This window comes from Oppia nitens, unplaced genomic scaffold (assembly GCF_028296485.1).
Source record: "Oppia nitens isolate AA-2021 unplaced genomic scaffold, nextdenovo-longstitch-racon4-pilon3 scaffold40_pilon_pilon_pilon, whole genome shotgun sequence".
In the NCBI taxonomy this organism is placed as follows: Eukaryota; Metazoa; Arthropoda; class Arachnida; order Sarcoptiformes; family Oppiidae; genus Oppia; species Oppia nitens.
This window is the reverse complement of record NW_026533222.1, coordinates 130001-150000: the sequence shown is the minus strand read 5'-3', so window position 1 is coordinate 150000 and position 20000 is coordinate 130001. Positions and strand designations below refer to the sequence as shown.

At 32.9% G+C, this 20000-nt stretch overlaps 3 protein-coding genes across 3 annotated transcripts in view; 1 reads left to right on the top strand and 2 right to left on the bottom strand.

Moving 5' to 3' along the window:
* Window positions 1-1189: 1189 nt before the first annotated feature.
* LOC128959085 (structural maintenance of chromosomes protein 5-like) lies at window positions 1190-5206 on the bottom strand. The gene is made up of 5 exons (XM_054305028.1): window positions 4814-5206; window positions 4591-4736; window positions 1953-4519; window positions 1673-1849; window positions 1190-1578 (listed from the first exon to the last, which is right to left on the bottom strand). The coding sequence occupies exons 1-5, from the start codon at window positions 5062-5064 to the stop codon at window positions 1315-1317; spliced, it is 3405 nt and encodes a 1134-aa protein (XP_054161003.1). The 5' UTR covers window positions 5065-5206; the 3' UTR covers window positions 1190-1314.
* A 702-nt stretch (window positions 5207-5908) lies between these two features.
* Window positions 5909-8660, top strand: LOC128959035 (uncharacterized). Its single transcript, XM_054304978.1, has 4 exons — window positions 5909-6099; window positions 6230-7666; window positions 7768-7863; window positions 7959-8660. Exons 2-4 carry the CDS (start codon window positions 6420-6422, stop codon window positions 8647-8649), a joined length of 2034 nt encoding a protein of 677 aa, XP_054160953.1. The 5' UTR covers window positions 5909-6099; window positions 6230-6419; the 3' UTR covers window positions 8650-8660.
* A 2450-nt stretch (window positions 8661-11110) lies between these two features.
* LOC128959042 (tubby-related protein 4-like) overlaps window positions 11111-20000 on the bottom strand; it is a 13693-nt gene continuing 4803 nt past the window's right edge. The window contains exons 2-4 of the mRNA XM_054304984.1: window positions 15700-19696; window positions 12852-13287; window positions 11111-11242 (exon numbers count right to left, since the gene is read on the bottom strand). Of these exons, the coding sequence (XP_054160959.1) occupies window positions 11126-11242; window positions 12852-13287; window positions 15700-19696 (4550 nt within the window). The 3' untranslated portion in view covers window positions 11111-11125. The remainder of the gene's footprint in view (window positions 11243-12851; window positions 13288-15699; window positions 19697-20000) is intronic.

Below are 20000 nucleotides of genomic sequence, written 5' to 3'. Positions count from 1 at the left end.
CAATAAAATTCCCACAAGTTCCCGTATAAATTCCCGGGAAAATAGGTAAAATTTCCAAAAATATAAAAAAAAACTTAAAAAACTTAAAAATTAACAAAAATTTAAATTTTAACAAAAAATAAATATTTTTTAAAAAAATTTTTTAAAATTAATAAAAACTTAAATTTTAACAAAAAAAATAAAATAATGTATTTAAGATTTAAAAATAGTTGATAAAAGCATTAATGATACACTATGAGTTATTTTTAGTATTTTAATAATTTTTAACTTTTAACATAATTAATTTTTTAAACAATACTTAATGTTTATAGTTTGTTATATATTTTTATTTTTATACAAATACTGACTGAATACTACTTATTTAACTCAAATTTCGTTAAAGTTTAATTATATTAAGTACAAAATTGAAAATATTTTTAAATTTTTTATTTAAAATTTAAAAATTATTAATAAAAACATAAGTATTTATTGTTTTATTAACTTCTTAAACTTATATTTAAATTGTAATATGATTACTCTTTTCAACAAATAGGTAATTTTTAATTTTTTAGTTTATTTTAATTAAAATAATGTTATTTTTTGATGACTTTTAACGTTATTTTAACTATTTTTAATCAATAATTAGATTTTTATAAATATTAAAAACATAAAAACACTTACTAAAATAGTATCAACTAAAATTAAAATTTTTATAAATTTCAAAAAAATTTTCGGCGCCTRCGGCGCCGAAATTTTAGGGGGGGGGTCATTTCTCCTCGTTTTTAAGCGACAATTTTTTCAATTTGGTCAAAAAGTCTGGGGGGGGTAAAATCCCAATTTCTCGATCTTAGGGGGGGGTATTTTGGCCTTACCCCCCCCCCCCCCCCCCCTTACTTAACCCTGATATATATATATATATAGTGTCCTAACTTGATGACCAAACACACACATATATATACTGTATATATATATATAACATGTCTTTCATTATCTATAATTACTTGAATGAATTATTTGTGAATTAATTATCTGTATTTTATATATGTATATAAAAAAATATTGCACACAATTATCGATTATAAATACAAATAAATAATTTCAAAAAAAAAAAATCAATTAGAAATTTATTTAGTTAAGTAGTTATTAATAAATGCAAACATATTATATGTATATATATATATTGTTTATTAAAGTTATTAAAATAATAATAATAATAATAATACAGTAGTTATAATATACTGTATGTCCCGATGAGTGAGTGAGTGAGTGAGTGAATGAGAGAACCGGTAGCTTATGGACAGACAGGTATAGACGACTACACCATTAGAAACAAAATCATTCCTCCTCTTCATTATCACTGTCCTCTTCCTCCTCCTCCAACTCTTCCTCCTCATCGTCTTCGTCGTCATCCATTAGTTCCAGTCGTGTCCAATCAAACTCCATGTGCGGACCATTGAATATAATATGTATAGACATTTCCCGTGTATACGATAAGTTGGTCAACAATTTTGGCGAAAATAGAAAATATTGACTATTAGTTCGGACAGATGTTTCCGATATCAGACCAAATACTGATCGTTCATTGTTTTCGTCCATTCCCTGTGAAAACAGACAAACAGTTAGACAGACTGTTAATTATCGGTACAATTGTACGGTAAGAGTGACCAGTTATCTGGTCAATCAAATCAAATACCTGATTGATTTCATCCACGCACCGAAACGGTACGTGCGTTAGCTCCTGGAGTGCGATCATATAGATCATTGTCGATACACTACGTTCGCCGCCCGACTGAAACGATGTCAGCTCCCGGAGCTGTTCGGTGTGACGGAACTTGACTTTGATTGATATACCGTATTCATCGTACGATTCCTTTAATTTAACCGATAATTGAAAAAACAATAAACAATCAAAAAAAAATTACCGATAAATACCAAAAACAATTATTATTTTAGTTTTTTAAGGTTTTATTTACCAAATCGTTTGGCGGCTTATAGAGACCAACTTCGCCGGCATAGTTCAATCGGTCCATAAAATTACCGAAATTCTGGTTAATCCTATCTATTAGGTGTTCCAATGCTGGCAGCCATTGGTTTTTCAGCTGATCCAGACGTTTCTGTTTATCGCTCAGTTCCGATTGCCGGGCCTGTAGGTCACGTCCGCGTCGTTCAATAGTACGCTGTCGTTCGTTATACTGGTCGCGAACAGTATCGTCGGCATCGAGTATACTATTCATACGTAGCCGTAGTGTACCGATATGTGTGTCGATTTCGTCGACCGTATTCGGCAGCGAATCAAACTTTTCACGTGTCTGGTCATCGCAATCGTTAACATCGAAACCCGATTGATCTTTGGCCGCATCCCTCAAACGTTTGGCTTCGCGTTTGATATCGTGTACCACTTCTTCTAGTCGCCGAATTTCTTGATTAATACCTTCGAACTGATTGGTAGCTTTGGCCAGTTTTCGTTCGGCCAGTTGCTGCCGTTGCCGAGCAAAACGATCGACCAGTTTGGCCAATAAATTTTCCGTATTCGATTGGACACATTTTCGGACACATTTGTTCAGATCCGTGGATAAATCGATTAGTTTTTCTTCTAGTTTACCGATACTGTCCTCAGTTTTGCGTTTAATTGCCGGCAAATCGATCGATTGACGCCTATATCGGTCAATTGCCGACAGTTTTTCGTTAATCTTTGTTTCCAATACTAGTTTTTCGTTCTTTTTTTGTTCCAAAAATATCTTTTTATCTTTCGATGACTTTGATTCAGCCGCTAAATCGGCTAATTGTTGTTCAATCAGTTTGATTTCATCGTAAACTCCGGTCAATTTCTCGGTCAATATTTCCAGTTTACGGTTAATCTGTGTCAACTGTTCCCTATCGACAGTCAAATTCAAATAGCGGGCCTCACGTACGGCCGAACTGGTCGTTACCCGATGCTGATCGTATCGTGAGGTAGTAATCACGTGCAACGAGTTTCCCGTATAGATACGTTTGAAACGGCCGAACAGGTCGTTCTGGAAATGTTTATCGGTATCCGAATTGCCGACTGGTATCTGATGCAAGTAACCGGTTTTGCACAGATAGGCCACTACGGTATCGGGTGCGCTAAACATATCGCGTACAGTCGAGTAGACACCGTAACGTTTTAGTCGACTGATATCGCACGAGTCGAACTGATCCAGCGATTCGCGCGGTGCCATCACTACGTTGACCCGTAAGTTGAGTTCCTGTTGTAACGATTGGGTAAACTCCCGCAGGTCGTCGGCATCTTCGCATATGAATGCACTCAGATCGCGGTTATTGATGGCCGACTCGACATATTTGGCCCAATCTGGCCGTTCGATGTCCAATTGGGTCATAATCGGCGGATATATACGCCGTCGGAAACGTTGGTCGTCTTGTTGTTGTAGCCATTCGTACGCTTTATAAGCCGACGGATCCAATTCCCGAAGTTTAGCCAATCGTTTGCGAAATATGTCTTCGATATTACGTTTTTCCACTTCCAGACCATTCTTCTGGATAGCCAACTGATCTCTTTCTTCTTTCAAGCGAACACGCGATTGATTGGATTTTTCAATATCTTTGTTCAGCGAATGTAAACGTTTGACAATATCCTGGATTTGTCTGTCAATGGCTTCCGTATCCAAGCCGTCGCCGTCATCTTCGTTGATATTTTCGTATTGTGTCCGCAAATCCGTTAAATCTGATTCCAGTTTCTTCAATGTTGCCAATCGTTTTCGATCGTTATTTTGTTGTTCAAAATATCGGGACTTTTCTTCGCGTATCTTATCAAACAATTGTTCGATTTTCACTTTTAATGGTTCAATAGATTTGGCCACTGATGCCAACTGTTGGCCCGAATCGGTCTTTTTCTGATGACTCACGGCCGCCGCTTTGCGGGCATTGTTGGTCTCCGATTTTAACGGATCCAATACCCGTTGCAATGTCTGACGATTTTGTTTCTTCTCCAACAGTTCATCCTTAGCCGTCTGATACTCGACTCGTTTGTCTTCGTACTCAATCCACGGCCTCTTCTTTACCAACCACTGGATATCCGTCTTATATTTATCTCGTTCTTCAATCCGACGCAATTCCTCCTCAGCCCGAGCCTGTTGTTCACGTTCGCTACTGATCTGATCCGTTAGGTTACTGTTGATTGCATTCAATTTTTTAATATCTTTGGCCAACGCGACCAGTTGCTGATGATTGTCAAACATTTGCTGATCGCCGGCCGCTTTTTCCGTACATTCCAACAGTGTTTTCTTGTCCATAGCGACAAACTGTAGGACACGTTCCTGGGGTAGGAATTGACACAAATTGTCGACATTGATGTTCAGTTGGTGGGTAAACTCGCGGACAGCCGTACGGGTGGCCTCACGGCCGTTCAGTTTGAACGATGACGTGAATTCAGTTTTCCCTGAAGTTGATGTCGTTTTTTTCTGTATGACCCGTTGGATCAGATAGTTCTTGGCATTGGGTGTGTCGTTGTACAGCTCGATCTCGACCAGTGCCAGATCGCACCCGAATCGGATGTATTCGCCTGTAAGTGATGTAATCAATTACCCGATAAAAACCAATAGCTTATCCATAGCTAATGTATATATTCAATACCTAAATGACCCGATCGGCCAGTAGTGGACGGTTCGCCGCCTAAACCGATAATTATCGAACAGACCAGTGCCGACTTGCCGGTACCGTTCGGACCCAATACCAGATTCAGATGCGGTCCGGCCGTAATCTCTACCCGTTTGTATGTCCTGTGAGACAACAATAACAAGTCATCAAAAAGTGTCCGCAAAATGAAATCAATCAATCAATCAAAATGTTTGTTTACATAAAGTCTTTAAGTAAAAGTCGGACCAGATTTCCATTCTTGTAGACAATGGCTGTGTCGTCGTCATCATCGGCGGTTGTATCGGTGGTATTGCGGTCTATATCGCCGCCGCTGCCGCTGTTGGCAACACTTTTTGTCGGTGTCTTCTTCTGGTTGTTGTTGTTGGTGTTGGTGGCGGTCATTGTCTTCGTCGTCGTCGTCGTCATCGTCGTCGCCGCCGAAGACTTATCGGAAACGGTCTTTCGTTTCATTTTTCTTCTTTCGTATCAAACAAAAAACCGATGAAGAAGTGAAAGACACGCCTGAATCACACATTCAGTACTGAATTTAAAATAATAATAATAATAACAATCAATGGGTTATAATATTCTTGTTGTTCGTTGGGATCAGTTATCCGGTGATAATATCCTCAATGATTATATGATATTATTATTATTATTATTATTACATATCGTATGAAATATTATATATATATTAAGTAATAAATAAAATAAAACTTCAAAATAGCGGTCAAAATACTAAACACAAACACAGAGAGAGAGAGTTATAGAGAGAGAGAGAGAGAGAGTTATAGAGAGAGAGAGAGATAGAGAGTTATAGAGAGTTATAGAGAGAGAGAGAGAGAGAGTTATAGAGAGAGAGAGAGATAGAGAGTTATAGAGAGTTATAGAGAGAGAGAGAGAGAGAGAGAGAGAGATAGAGAGAGTTATAGAGTTATAGAGAGAGAGAGAGAGAGAGAGAGATATTGCAGTCATTGAAAAATTGTATTAATGTTATAAAAATGGACATAAATAACGTCGAAAAACATGTGATATCCGATGAATATTATATGTTTGTTTGAAACGACTAATTGACAACATTATTGATGGTATAGTAATTGGGAATAAAATGCGCCAAAAAATATATACTAATAATAATAATAATAATAAACTTCACAATGAATTTGGTATTAATAAAAATAATAATAAAAATTAAAGTTTTTTTTTAACAAATATACAGTATATTTGTATTAATTATTATTATTATTATTATTATTATTATTACAGTTTTAGTTGTATTAGTGTATTGTATTTGCGGTTAAAATAATAATAATAATAATATCAAACAAAACAAAACAAAATTAAAAAAAAAAGTTATGACCAAAAAAAATCAAATCAATCAATTGATCCATTGATTTGATCCATTAATTACCGGCAACTATATAGTCGATTGGCTGTCTCCCGACCCGCGGGAAACCCGATTACCCGATAACACACGCGTGTTATATATCCATACATACAGTGTGTGTAAGTAATCATTGATTTATAACAAAACAAAAACAACAAAAAATTATAACTTTTTTTTTGTTTTGTTTTGTTTGTTTGTATCAATCAATTAGTATTAATAATAATAATAAAACCGATGATTATATTATAGGCCGTAGTCGTCATTGTCATCGGTGGTAAAGACAGACAGACAGACAGACAAACAGCAGTCCAATCAAACACAAACAAACAAACGGAAGTGTTTTTTGGTTTTCAACGCCCGCCCGCGCGGATCAACTACAAGATTATTCAATTGTTTTAAGTGATAGTTGTTGTAGTCGTCGTTACCGACGATCATCATCATGAGGTCATACACGCCGCAGATATCCTGGCATAACAGAGATCCCATACTGAGTGTTGATCTACAGAATCGGGTGCTATCGGCAAACAACGATGGACAGGTGTCCTATAGGATAGCCACCAGCGGCAATGATTCGCATGTTATCATATGGAAGACAACTATCAACGACAACAACAACAACAAGTCGATGGCCACCACCGCCGCTGATAAAAATAAACCCGAATCAACCGGTAAATCAGCGGCCAATAAACGCCTACCCAATGTTACCCTTGAATGTCTGGCCGATCTGACAAAACATCAGCGACCAGTAAATGTGGTTAGATTTTCGCCGAACCCTGAGGACAATATGTTGGCCGCCGGCGATGACGAATGGGTTATCTATTTGTGGCGAATGGAGTCCAACAACAATAACAACAACAACGGCGTCGATAGTAGTGGTGATGTCAAACCCATATCGGCTGTACAGCCGATAGTTGCCAATAGAAACAAACGACAAGAGTTTTGTGTGAAAAACAATGGCAAAAATAGCGAAGAAGAAGAAGACGACGATGAGATACAAATACTGGAACGACAAGCCGACGCCATTTCGTTGACCACCACTACCACCGCAGCCGCTGCCGCCACCGCCTCATCAGTAGTAGTAGTAGAACAGCCGTTCGGCGAAGACGAAGTAATTGCTACGGAAGTATGGAAACCGTGGAAAATATTACGCGGACACGTCCAGGACGTATCGGACGTGTGCTGGTCGCCGGATGGCCAACGTCTGGCATCGGCATCCGTCGATAATACGGCCATCATATGGGACGTAGCCAAGGGTACCAAATTGCATAAGATTGTCGAACACAAGGGTTTCGTTCAGGGCGTTGCCTTCGACCCAATCGGCAAATATGTGGCCACTCTATCGAACGATCGTAATATGCGATTAATTGATGTCAAATCGGGCCGAACTGTTTACCGAGTATGCAAAATGCGTACCGGAGATGATGGCCTCCTCGGCGAAGGTGGCGGCAAAAGTTCGTCCTCCCGATTGTTCTATGACGACACTTTGCGGTCGTTTTGCCGCCGATTGGCGTTCAGTCCCGGCGGCGAGTTTCTCATAGCACCGTCCGGTATATTAGAGCTTAACGATGATAAAAACATCAGCGGCAACGGTGGTGACACCACTACCGCCACCAACAACAGTAACAATGAAGACGCAAACAAATATATAAACACTACTTATATATTTGAAAGAAAATCGTTGAATAAGTATTTAATTAATTAATTAATTAAAAAAAAAATTATTAATTTTTTTCGGTGTGTAATTGTTAAATAATAATTATTATTATTATTTGTTTTCTATTGTTTAGGCCATCATTTTATTTGCCATCGAAAAAGTATACCATTGCTGTCAGCTGTTGTCCAAAATTGTTTAAACTACAAGAAAATATTGAAAATCAATTTCAGTAATTATTTTTTAATTTTTTTTAAAAATTAATTAATTATTAATTGTTTTCTTAATTTACCGATAATTACCGGTACAACAAATATATATATATAGATATCCGTACCGAATAGTGTTTGCAGTGGCCACCCAGGATTCGGTCTATTTTTACGACACACAACAAACGCTGCCGTTCGGTCAGGTATCGCAAATACATTATCTGCGACTAACCGATCTTCAATGGTCGCCCGACGGTCGTATGCTGATTGTTACCTCAACCGACGGTTTTGCCACATTCATTACGTTCGATGCCGGCGAGTTAGGCCAGCCATACGACGGCCCGACCTTTAATTTTGACGAAATAGCGGCGGCTGAGGCGGCGGACGCATCGAAAACATCGCCGGTTAGTACCGGTAAGAACAAAGCAAACAACAACACTACCGTAATAGAGAACAACACATCATCGGCGGCGTCGTCGGTAATGACCACACCTGAAGCGGACAGATCGGCTAAGCCTAAGATATCGACGCCGTCGATAACCAACTTTTTTATACCGAAACGTATAACACCGGGCGTACGGCGGACTCCCGAAACAACAGCAACAGCAGCAGTAGCAGCTGTTCTACCCGAAGGACCGAAACCATTGTCTCAGCAACAAAATCAACAAAACGGTGTCGTCATTGGTGGCCAACAACAACAATCACTACCGACGGCGGCGGTTGCCGTTAAACACGATAAGAGTCCCAATATATTGATTCCCCGAAAAAAGATTAAACTGACACCCATTGAGACAATTGATTTAGTTTAGGTGTCAAATCATTTATATATATAATTAGTTAACTAATTAATTTTAATCTAATTTTAATAATAATAATAATAATAATAATTAAATATAATTGTTTACAACAATAACAACATTAATTGTGTGTATATATATTTATTGTGTATTATTGTTATTATTAGTCACCCACACTCCCCCCCCCCCCCCATTAATATGCGCCCCACCCCACCCCCTACCTCCTCACATCCTATTTGTAATTCTACATACATATTATGAAATGAAATATTTTAGAAATTTTAAATAATAATAATAATAATTATAAATCTTTTATACAATAATTTAATTAAAATAATAATTAATTATTTAATTAATTTTTTTTGAGTATTTTTTTTATCTAACTTTTTTTGTTTTGTTTTTAAGTAAAAGTGAATATTTATTTTAATTATAATTAATTAATTAATGAATATTTTATATACAGTATATATATTTTAAAAATTATTTCACAATTATTATCTATAATTTTTTTGTACAGCAATTTTCTAAAAAATATTTTAGTCAACAAAAAATTAAATAATTAATTAATTACTCATTTTTTTATCACCGAAAATAATTGCAACTTTGATTTAGATATTTTTAAAACAAATAAATTATAAAAATTTTAAATACATTTATGATTATTTAATGTTTTTATTCTCTATGCATACAAACAAATTGAATGATATTTATTGAATGGATATAATATTTTTGTATTTAAAAAAAATTAATTAATTTGTTAATAACTTTTGTTTGTTTGTTTGAAATTATTTATATTAAATATAAATTACAATTATATATATACAATAAATATATCTTAAAATTTTTAAATAATATATTATTTATTATTATATATTTATATTTACAGTAATATAATATGGTTTAATTTGATTTTATTTTACACTTTAATTAAATACACTTATTTTATTTAATTATTTTATTTTAAATATTATATACAGAATAAGTTAAATATCATTTTTATTTTATTAAATATAAGTTTTTTATTTAATTTAATTAAATTTTTATATATTTATATAGTGTTTAATGTACAGTAAATGAATTATGATTTATGAAAATCAAGGTTTACTTATATATATATAATATAAGTAAATAACTTTAACACTACTATTACTGTAATAATAATAATAATAAATTTTATAAATTTATTTTATTATTATTATTATTTATAATAATAATATAAAACTAACGAAAATGTATTATTATTATTATTATTATTATATAATATCGCTATTACTTATGGCTCAATAATTTACTTTAAGTTTAGTATTATTATTATTATTTTGATAACTTTTAAAACGCTATTTAATGAATATTTATGACTTTTTATGACTATTTTTTTTCGGTGTAGAAAATAAAACTAATATATATATATATATATATATATATATATATATATATATATAAAACTGGCAAAAAATACTGTATATTTAAAATCTAAAACACATAGCGTTTTATATATATATTATTATTATTAAATAAAAAACATATAAATATTTTTTTTGTCTGTTATTTTTACCAACAATTTAATAATAAGACACTACTTGAAGAAAAATATATTATTATTATTATTATTATTTTTACAGTAAAAACAAACATTAGTTTTTTTAAACAAAAAAAAACATAAAATATTTTTGTAATTAAAGATTTTTTTTTTTTGAACAAATTTGTTTCAAACAACAAAAAAACTAATTAAATAATTACTTATATATTAGTGAAGTTTTTTTTGTTGTTGACAACAAAAAAAAATAATCTAAAATTAATTAGAAATATAATAAAGTTTTATAATACACTTTATTGTAACAAAAAAATTTTGTTAAAATTTAAAATCATTAATTAATTAATTTTTTAAAGAAAAAAAGGCATTAGAGAGAAAGCTAAAAAAATAATTTTATTTATTTATTATTTTTTTTAAATAAATTTAATATTAATTATTTAAATAAATAATGATTTTTTAATATATATATAATACTGTCATTAGTTAATTAAAAATGCATTTTATAAGTTATATAACTAAAAAAAATTATTTGTTTTTTACACAAAAAAACAACTAATTATATATATATATCTCTGTTTTTTCATAATCTCTCTGTTTTTTTTTAAATTTTGTTTAAGTAGTCATTAAAAAGGCATTTATTTAATTATTTTTAACAAACAAAAAATAATTATAATATATTTTTAAAAGACAATAAAAAAACAAAAAAAAATCTCATAATTATTTTTTTTGATGCTAATCACTATAATGAATGACTAGAATTAAACATTAATTAAACATTTAATTAATTATTAAATAATTACATATATGTATATACAGTATATATATATATATAACTATTGTATTGTTTTTGTACACATAAATACTATATACATTATATATACAGGTATATTTACATAACCTTTGACCCCCTATCAATAATAAGTGGGTTATCAGTGGGGGTGATCAGGAGGGGGGTCACTTTAAACGTTGGGTAACGTTAGCCAATGCAACGGCCAGTGCCTGTAATGCACTGAACGGGTATTGAAAGTCCAATGTATAGGCATTGCCATCAATTCGGCCGAATTGCATAACCTATTAAATAACAACAACAATATATATATTATAATACAATAATAAGTATATATATATATCATATATTATATATATATATATATATATATATATATATCACTATATCTACTACTGTATTAACCAATTACAAGAATATTCTGTATATTGTTGTTGTTGTTGTTTAATATATTTTCTATTATATATATAATAGAAAATATATTAAACAACAATAATATACAGAATATTCTTGTAATGAGTTAATACAATAGTAGATATAGTGATAAAGTTTTTTTTATTAAAAAAATTGTTTATTTAGTATATTATTTACGCAAACTATACTATAGTATAATACTATAATAATTATCCCTATAATACCCGCTACTTATTTTAGGGTCAAATAATTTTCATTTATTTTTTTTTGGGTGATAATTATCATTATCACTAATACGACTACTACTACTACTACTACTTGATTTTTGTGGCTTATGTTGAAATTATTTAAGCTATATATATATATATATATAATATATAATAATTAGGTCGACATTTAATTACTTTCATTATACTGTATTTACGTTATACTAGATAATGATAATAGCGTTAAATATTTTCATTATTATTATATACGGATTATACTGTAGTATAGTATACATTGGATATAATAATAAAAATTATTGTCTCATTAGTTATTCAAATGTTAAAATTAATTTTCCTAAATATTATATTATATTATATATTATATACTATATTAACTCTACTATAATATGTAAAGTGAATAACACATATTGTAATATACGGTACATTAGTATATATATATATATTATATACTAGTATTGAATACATAACATTATATATATATATATATATATATATATAAAATATAATATAATATAAATTTGCATATATTTGCATATATTTATTATTATATTATATATTGAATATTTAATTTATACAACAAAAAAATTAACTAAAAATTAATGAATAAATAAGTAATCTAATTAAAAATAAAATAAAATTATGCTTAAATTACATTAGATTGAAAATGATAAATTTAAGTTTAAAAAATAAAATCATTATTTTTTGTAAAAAAATAATTTAAAACCTATAGCTAATAATTATAAATATAGAATATTTTTAATTTTATATCAAATTTATAATCAATATTATAATAATTACCTAGATATTAAATATATATATAATAATATTAATATAATTATTTGATATTTGATTGTTGAAAAAAATAATAATATTATATTTATAAATATATATATATATTTAGTTTAAATAATAATTTATAGATAAAACCAAAAAATAAAAGCAATTAAAAATGAAAATATAAATAATAATTCAATTGAATTATAATTAATATTATAATTTTCATATACTCTATATATATATTAGTATATACTGATAACTGTAGTAAAGGTGCCTATGAGGGTGGGGTGGTACGGGAAAATAGGTTTCGGGAAAGGGGGGTTACGGGAATAGGGAGTTACGGGAATAGGGGTTCCGGGAAAAGCGGTTACATGAATAGGGGTTACAGGAATAGGGGTTACTGGGAAAGAGGGGGTTACAGGGAGGTCAGTTAGTTTTTTTCAAACAAAAAAATAAATAAATTATTAGCACATACCTGTTTGCCCTGGTATTCAATTTGGAAATTTTTGGCCGATTCCTGTGTAACCCGACCGCCGAAATCCAATTGATAGACTTGGCTGACCTCATTCCAAAGGGGGGCCTTATTATGCAATGTAAACTCACGATAGGTTTCCCGATGTCGGCCACTGCCACTACCGTTCAGGTCGTCCTCTTTCGATGATTCGCCGCCTCTGGGTTTCACACGACTGTTACGGCGTTTCATTTTGAATTTATTTTTCTTCGCCAAGAAGTGGTTCCGCCGCTGAAACGATTCAAGATTCTGGTAATCATTGTTGTTGTTGTTGTCCATTACTGGCTGTTGGTGTTGGTGTTGTTGTTGATGATGACCATCGATGTAGACATCGTTGTCGTCGTCGTCGTCATCATCGCTGGTCTGATCCGTTTCGGAACTACAGTCCAAATAGTTTAGTCTAAAAATGAAAAAAATTAAAAATAATTATTATTTTTTGTTTAAATTATTTTTATAATAATTGATTAATAGGTTTCCTTATATAAGTTAATACTATTATTAATATTATTGATATATATAGATATATACAATAAATGTGTGGTAAATATTATGTAAAAAACAATTTTCAAATAATAATAAATATTATTTTTTTTATTTTTCTATTGATATAATTATATATATATATAATATTTATTTTAAAATTATTTTTTGTTTAAATTATTTTATAATAATTGATTAATAGATGCATAAGGTTTCCTTATATAAGTTATATATTATATTATTGATATATATATATATACAGTAAATGTGTGGTAAATATTATGTGAAAAACAATTTTCAAATAATAAATATTATTTTTGATTTTTCTATTGATTAATATATTAATATAATAAATAATATTTATTATTTAAAAAATTGTTTTTCACATTACATTTACAAACATTTACTATATATATATATATATATATATATATATATATAGTACAATATTAACTTATATAATACTTAAATAATAATTATATAGTAATAGTAATAATTTATATATTTTTTAATAATAATATATTTTTAAAAATAAAAATATTGATTTTTTCTCTTTATATTATAAACATATTTTTGTTTGAATTTTGTTTTATTTGTATTATTATTATTATACTGTGAAACCCAACAACATAAATATTTTTCATAAAAAAAAATAAATAATAAATTGTAATAAATATTTACATAGAGTTTATTATTAATATAATACTATATATATATATATATATATATATATATATTTTCAATTTACTTATTTGATTTAATACTTTTTTAAAAAATAAAATAAAAATAAAATAAAATTCTCTATAACTTTATGACTAATCAAATAAAATAAAATAATAAAATTAAAAAAATATATATATATAATTTAATAAAATAATCAATATTTACATAGCATAATAAAAAAATAATTTTATGTTAAGATTATATTGACATATATTTATATATATATATAATAAATACTTTATTTTTTAAACATTTTTTTTGTTTAATAACTTTGAAAACTTTTTTTTAAAGTACAGTATTATTATAATTATTATTAATTATAAATAATCATAATATTTTTTAAAAATAATATAATATTTGATTAGCTATTCAAATAAAATACATACAGAATAAATACTGTATATTATATATTAAAATTTATATAATAATAATAAAGTAAAAACAAATCACATAAATGTATACATAATAGCTTGAAATACAGTATTATAATAATAAATACTATTATTTTGTTGTTGATATCATAATAATTAATTTATATTGAAATTAATGGGTCTAATGGAGTGTAAATTGGATTTTAATTTTTTGTTGTTGTATTGTACTTATACTGTACTTACAGTATAGCCTTATATATAATATTAAATTAAATCATAATAATGATAATATACTGTACTCTTATAATTTATAGTACTATATATATACAGTATATATACTGTAAGTATGATATAAATTGAACATAAATATAACTTAATAATAATAATAATAATAATAATAATATCGTAAATAGCTTTACTAATAACTTTTATCATTATTATTTTTATTATCATATTAACTGAATTCATTAAATATTAACTATATTAAGTCATATACCGGTATATATATATATATATATATATATATATATATATATATATATATATATATATAGCGGTATATAAATTATATATAAAATCTAATATAATATAATAATATATAATAGAAATCAAAATATTTTGTTTTTAACGCTATTTTCACATAACTTACATAAAATTTATACTGAATTTAACTTATATTATATACATTATATATACCGCATGTATGTGTATATAGTATATAGTACTATAATATATACTGTATATAAACTTATGACCCTATAATCAATGATTATTTTTTTTATTATTATTATTATCTCATAAAATTTTTTTTAATCATATAATTATTATTAATTTTTTTATTAATTTTATTTACGCCTATCTATTATACTGCTGTATAATGTATGGTAGATAAGGTATCTATAGATATGTACACTTAATATACAGTATAAACTGTGTACAGTGTGTAACTGTGTTTTATAACTAATAAATTAATTTTTAAAAAAATTTTAAAAATGTTTTTCGAATACAGAATATTCCTTAACAACAAAATCAAAATATAAAATAATAATTATTATTCTTATAAAAAAAATTAAAAATCTAGTTTTTTTGAATACAGAATATTCTTTCACAAAATAAAAATCAAAATAATAATTATTATAAAAAATAAAAATCTAGTTTTTGAATACAGAATATTCCTTAACAACAAAATCAAAATAATAATAATTATTATTATTATTAACAATAAAAAAAACACTTACTTTTGTTTCATTACTTTCTTTAACATCATTGGACTATACAGTAGACTCTTGCCCTGAGATGTGCGCCTCTTTTGTTGTTGCGTTTGTTGTTGACGGGCGGCGACGCCCAACAGTGGCGAAGCCGGTAGACTACGATTGATAAGCGATGCCGACGATAACGGCAACCGACTCGAGGCAGCGGCGGCCGCAGTGTTAGCACGTGTTGTAGCGGTCATCGGCATAATAGTCTCAATACTACTGGGACTGGTGGCGGCGGTGGTGGCCAACAGTGCGTGCGGTAGACTACCCCGATGTCTGTTCAAATAGGGCGGCCTATTATGGACCAGTGCTGGCGGCGCGGATAATAGCAGCGGCGGCGGCGGCGGATCAGTGTTGTTGATGTCCGTACGGGACGTACTCCTTGAACGTGAGGTCATCGACGCCAGCGATGCTATCTTATCAAACAAATCGGCCGATAATGACGCCGACGATAACGATGTCGATGACGATGGTGTTGTTGTCTGTACGGAACAACTGTTAGTAGTGGTAGTAGTAGTCATCATCGGGCGATGGTTTGAGCACTGATTTGTTGAGCAGCTGCTGAAGACACTGGTATTGGATGAACCCGTGGTGGTTGTGGTTGTGGTCAACAAAAACTTTTTGTCCTTAAGTTTACTATTATTATTAGTATTGGGTTTCATGGCTAGACATTTGGTGGTCACATATGAAGAGGAGTCGGCGGCGGCGACAGTATTATCACAATAGTCCGGATAGTCGTTATCGGCTTCGGTATCTGTTTCGTCAAATGATCGGTTGTTTGGACAAGAGTTTGGATGATTGTGTCGTTGCTGATGATGATGGTTATGATGGTTATGATGGGCATCAATATTATGGCACTGTTTTATTGTTGTTGTTGTTGGTGGTGGTGGTGGTGTCGGGGCTTTCAATGTTAGCCGACGCTGTTTACTGCTATTAGTTTGACTATAACTAGTGTGAGGACCGGTGGCAGCGGCGGCGGCGGCGGCGGCGGCCGTAGCGGTAGAGGTAATGGTACGACACTTTTGATAGCCGACTACAGACGGTTGCCGCGACAACAGCAACGAGTCGGCGGCGGCACTGTCGGTGGCTTCGGTATCGATGTCGTCGATATAACGAAAATCGTTTGTCGTTGTTGTTGTTGTTGAGGTGATCAGCGATTTCTGGTCAATAGCCGACTCCGAATGCAGTGCCGATAGTGCGCCCCACGTGCCAGTACTGGCCATTACCGATGTCGGCGATGCGGAAGCAGCGGTGGCAACACCACCACCGAAACTAGTAGAATAACCGCCGCCGCCGATTCCACGGCGTTGATGTTTAGGACTGGATACTGACGCCGCCGTTACCGCTGCATATTTAGCGGCCACAATAGTGGTAACATTGGTGGTGGCCGCGCCGTTAGTTGATTCAGAGCGGCGACTCTGTTGGGCGGCAGCCGTAGTCAAATCGGATTCAATACACGAAACACTTGATTTGCGGGGACTTTCCTTTTTGTGGGTAATCTTATAGCGCATGGATTTTGGCGGCGAAACGTTTGGCGAATCGGGTGTAGTGTTGGCGGTAGTGGATGTCTTGTGGTGACAATGATCACTGTTGTTGTTGTTCAGATTGATCAGTGCCATTGAATGGTGCAACGGTTCCAATGGACACTTACCGCCGCCGCCGCCAACACTATTTAGCGAATAATAACTAACGGGTAGTTCGGCGGCGGCGGCTGTAAAACGTTTGGCAGCCAATCGGCTAAACGAGTCGTCAGCCGATGACTGCTGCTGATGATGATGATTGTGGTAGTAGTGATGATCACTGACAACAGGAGCGACAACCGATTTGGACTCAATTATCGGCGAAAACAGTGTCTGAGTTGTCTTTTCCAGGGCTGTCAACGAGTTTAGTAAATCGGTAATCGACTGGAAACTGGTTTGCGTCGATATTGTCGATGATATGGCGGTGTTGTTGGCGGTGTTGGGACCACCAGTCGTTGTCATCGTTGGTTTGACTGTTGTCGTAGTGGTAGCCGTACTGGGAATCGGATGTACTGTCGATGACGGACCGCTGCCGCTGCCGCTACTCATCTCCAGATAGTGTAGGTCGCCGTGTATTTGTAATGTCAGAAACTCTTCACCACTGGCCGCGGCTGCGGCAGCGGCAGCAGCGGCGGCTCCTGTAGTAAAATCATTGACCGATCGGCTACTAAACTGATAGGTTGGCCGCTTTTCGGGCGATACAGTTGTCCGGTTGTTTTGGCCGCCAAACAACAACATATTATTATTAGTATTGTTGTTGGCATTGCCGGTATTATTGTTGGCCAGTAGACTACTTTTGAACGGTGTCATCGGTGCAATGGGTACACTTGAATCCATGTCCATCATATAGGACATGGCCGCTTCGTCCTCCGAGTCCGATGACATCATTATCATCGATCCGTTATTATTATTATTATTGGTTTCGTAGCCTTTAATCGGTGAACAACAATAGGATGGATACGACGGATCGGCGCCCCGTTTTTCGCCCAACTCTTTGATCGACAGTGTCATCTGCCGTGGCTGTAGATGCAATAGACTGGTCCGATAGGTAATTGAGCCCAATTGGGACGGTAGCCAATCGCTGAGGCCAAGTATCTTGAATTTGGTACCCCATATATTGGATGTAACCAATACTAGCTTTTCGTGTTCGGGCAGTTCGTCCGGGTATTTGTGGGGCGACGTCGCCGATACCGCCGATGATGACGACCCGCCGCCACCAGTGCTACCGGTGTTTGACGTTAAGGACGTATTGGACGACTCGTTACTACTGTTGTTGTTGTTGTTGCGCGACGACCGCCGCTGAAAGTGATGACGAAAGCGCCGACGTCTACGTCTAGTCGATGGCGATTGTTGACTACCGGCGCCGCTGCCGCCACCGCCGACGCCAAACGGGTCGTCGCATTCGCTGTCCTCCGATGAGGTGGCGTACGGTGTCGATCCACCCGACGATTGGCCACTGCCGGTAGTGGTGGTAGTGGCCGGCCTATCGAGTTGCGGATCGTAGATAACAAATTCGGGTTTCAATTTTGAGGCCCGTTTACCCTTGAGTATCGGTACGAGTCCGCCAAGATATTCCAGATACAGTATATAGGTTGTACTGCTGGTCAGATAGTCGTCCTCTTCGTGCCGTATCATTGTACAGTGCAATCGGGTATTATTGTCGGGCGGTTTCGATACAAAATCACGCAATTGGGTCAGATCGGGTAGATAGCACTGTAGAGTCGGATGAAATAGTTGGGCCACTGATGACTGCAAACGCCCGGGTAGTGGCAATTGATCGGTACATTTGTCATCGGCACCCGGTGCCAGACAACCATATATGGACAGTTTGGACAGTAACTGTAAAGTGGGTATACGTTTGGTTATCCATGCAATATATAGTACAGGACCGGTAGCTATGAACAGTCGTTTGTCCGAATGACCCCATGTTATGGCCGTAATCGGGTATTGTTGACACTCCAGTTCGTAGCGGAGTCTCAATTGACCGGTATATGTATAGAACATCAGGACATTACGATAGGTAAACGAATGGTCACCGCTTAGCGGATCCAATCGTGATTCCCTGATCTGATGGCCGGCAATGGCCAACAGTTCGCCATTGTTTGACCACTCAATTTTGGTGGACAACAGCTGCGATCGGATGATAATCGGAAACAAGTCGTCATAGTTTTGCATGATATAGATGGTACCCTCGATAAAGGTAACGGCCAGCGAGTGTACGGGTAGTTTAGCGGCTGCGGCGGTGGCAGTGGTGGAGGCGTTGCCGGTAGTGTTGGTCTCGGAAGTGCTACCATTGATGTTGTTGTTGTTGTTGGTCTTCAGCAGCAGCAGCTGTTGCTGCTGCTGCTGGTCATCCGTGTCGTCCATTTTGAACTTTTCGCACGACCAGCACATATGGGTAATGGCTATACCTTCCTGTATGGATACCTGGGCGACCATTGTACCATGGACATCTATAACTATATAAACAAAAAAATAAAACAATATATATATATAATTTTTACTAATTTTAAAAAAAAATTAATTACAAACCCCATCCCCTCCCCCCTATATATATATATGAGATATTAATTTAGCTAAATATAAATATTTCATCTAGGTATTTTTTGTTTTTTTTAAAATAAAATTGCTTAAAATACATGTATAAATAAAAAATTAATAATTAATTAAATACCCTTATATATAGGATATATTAATTTAGCTTAATTTAAATATAAGTATTTCATCTAGGTATTTTTTGTTTTTTTAAAAATAAAATTGCTT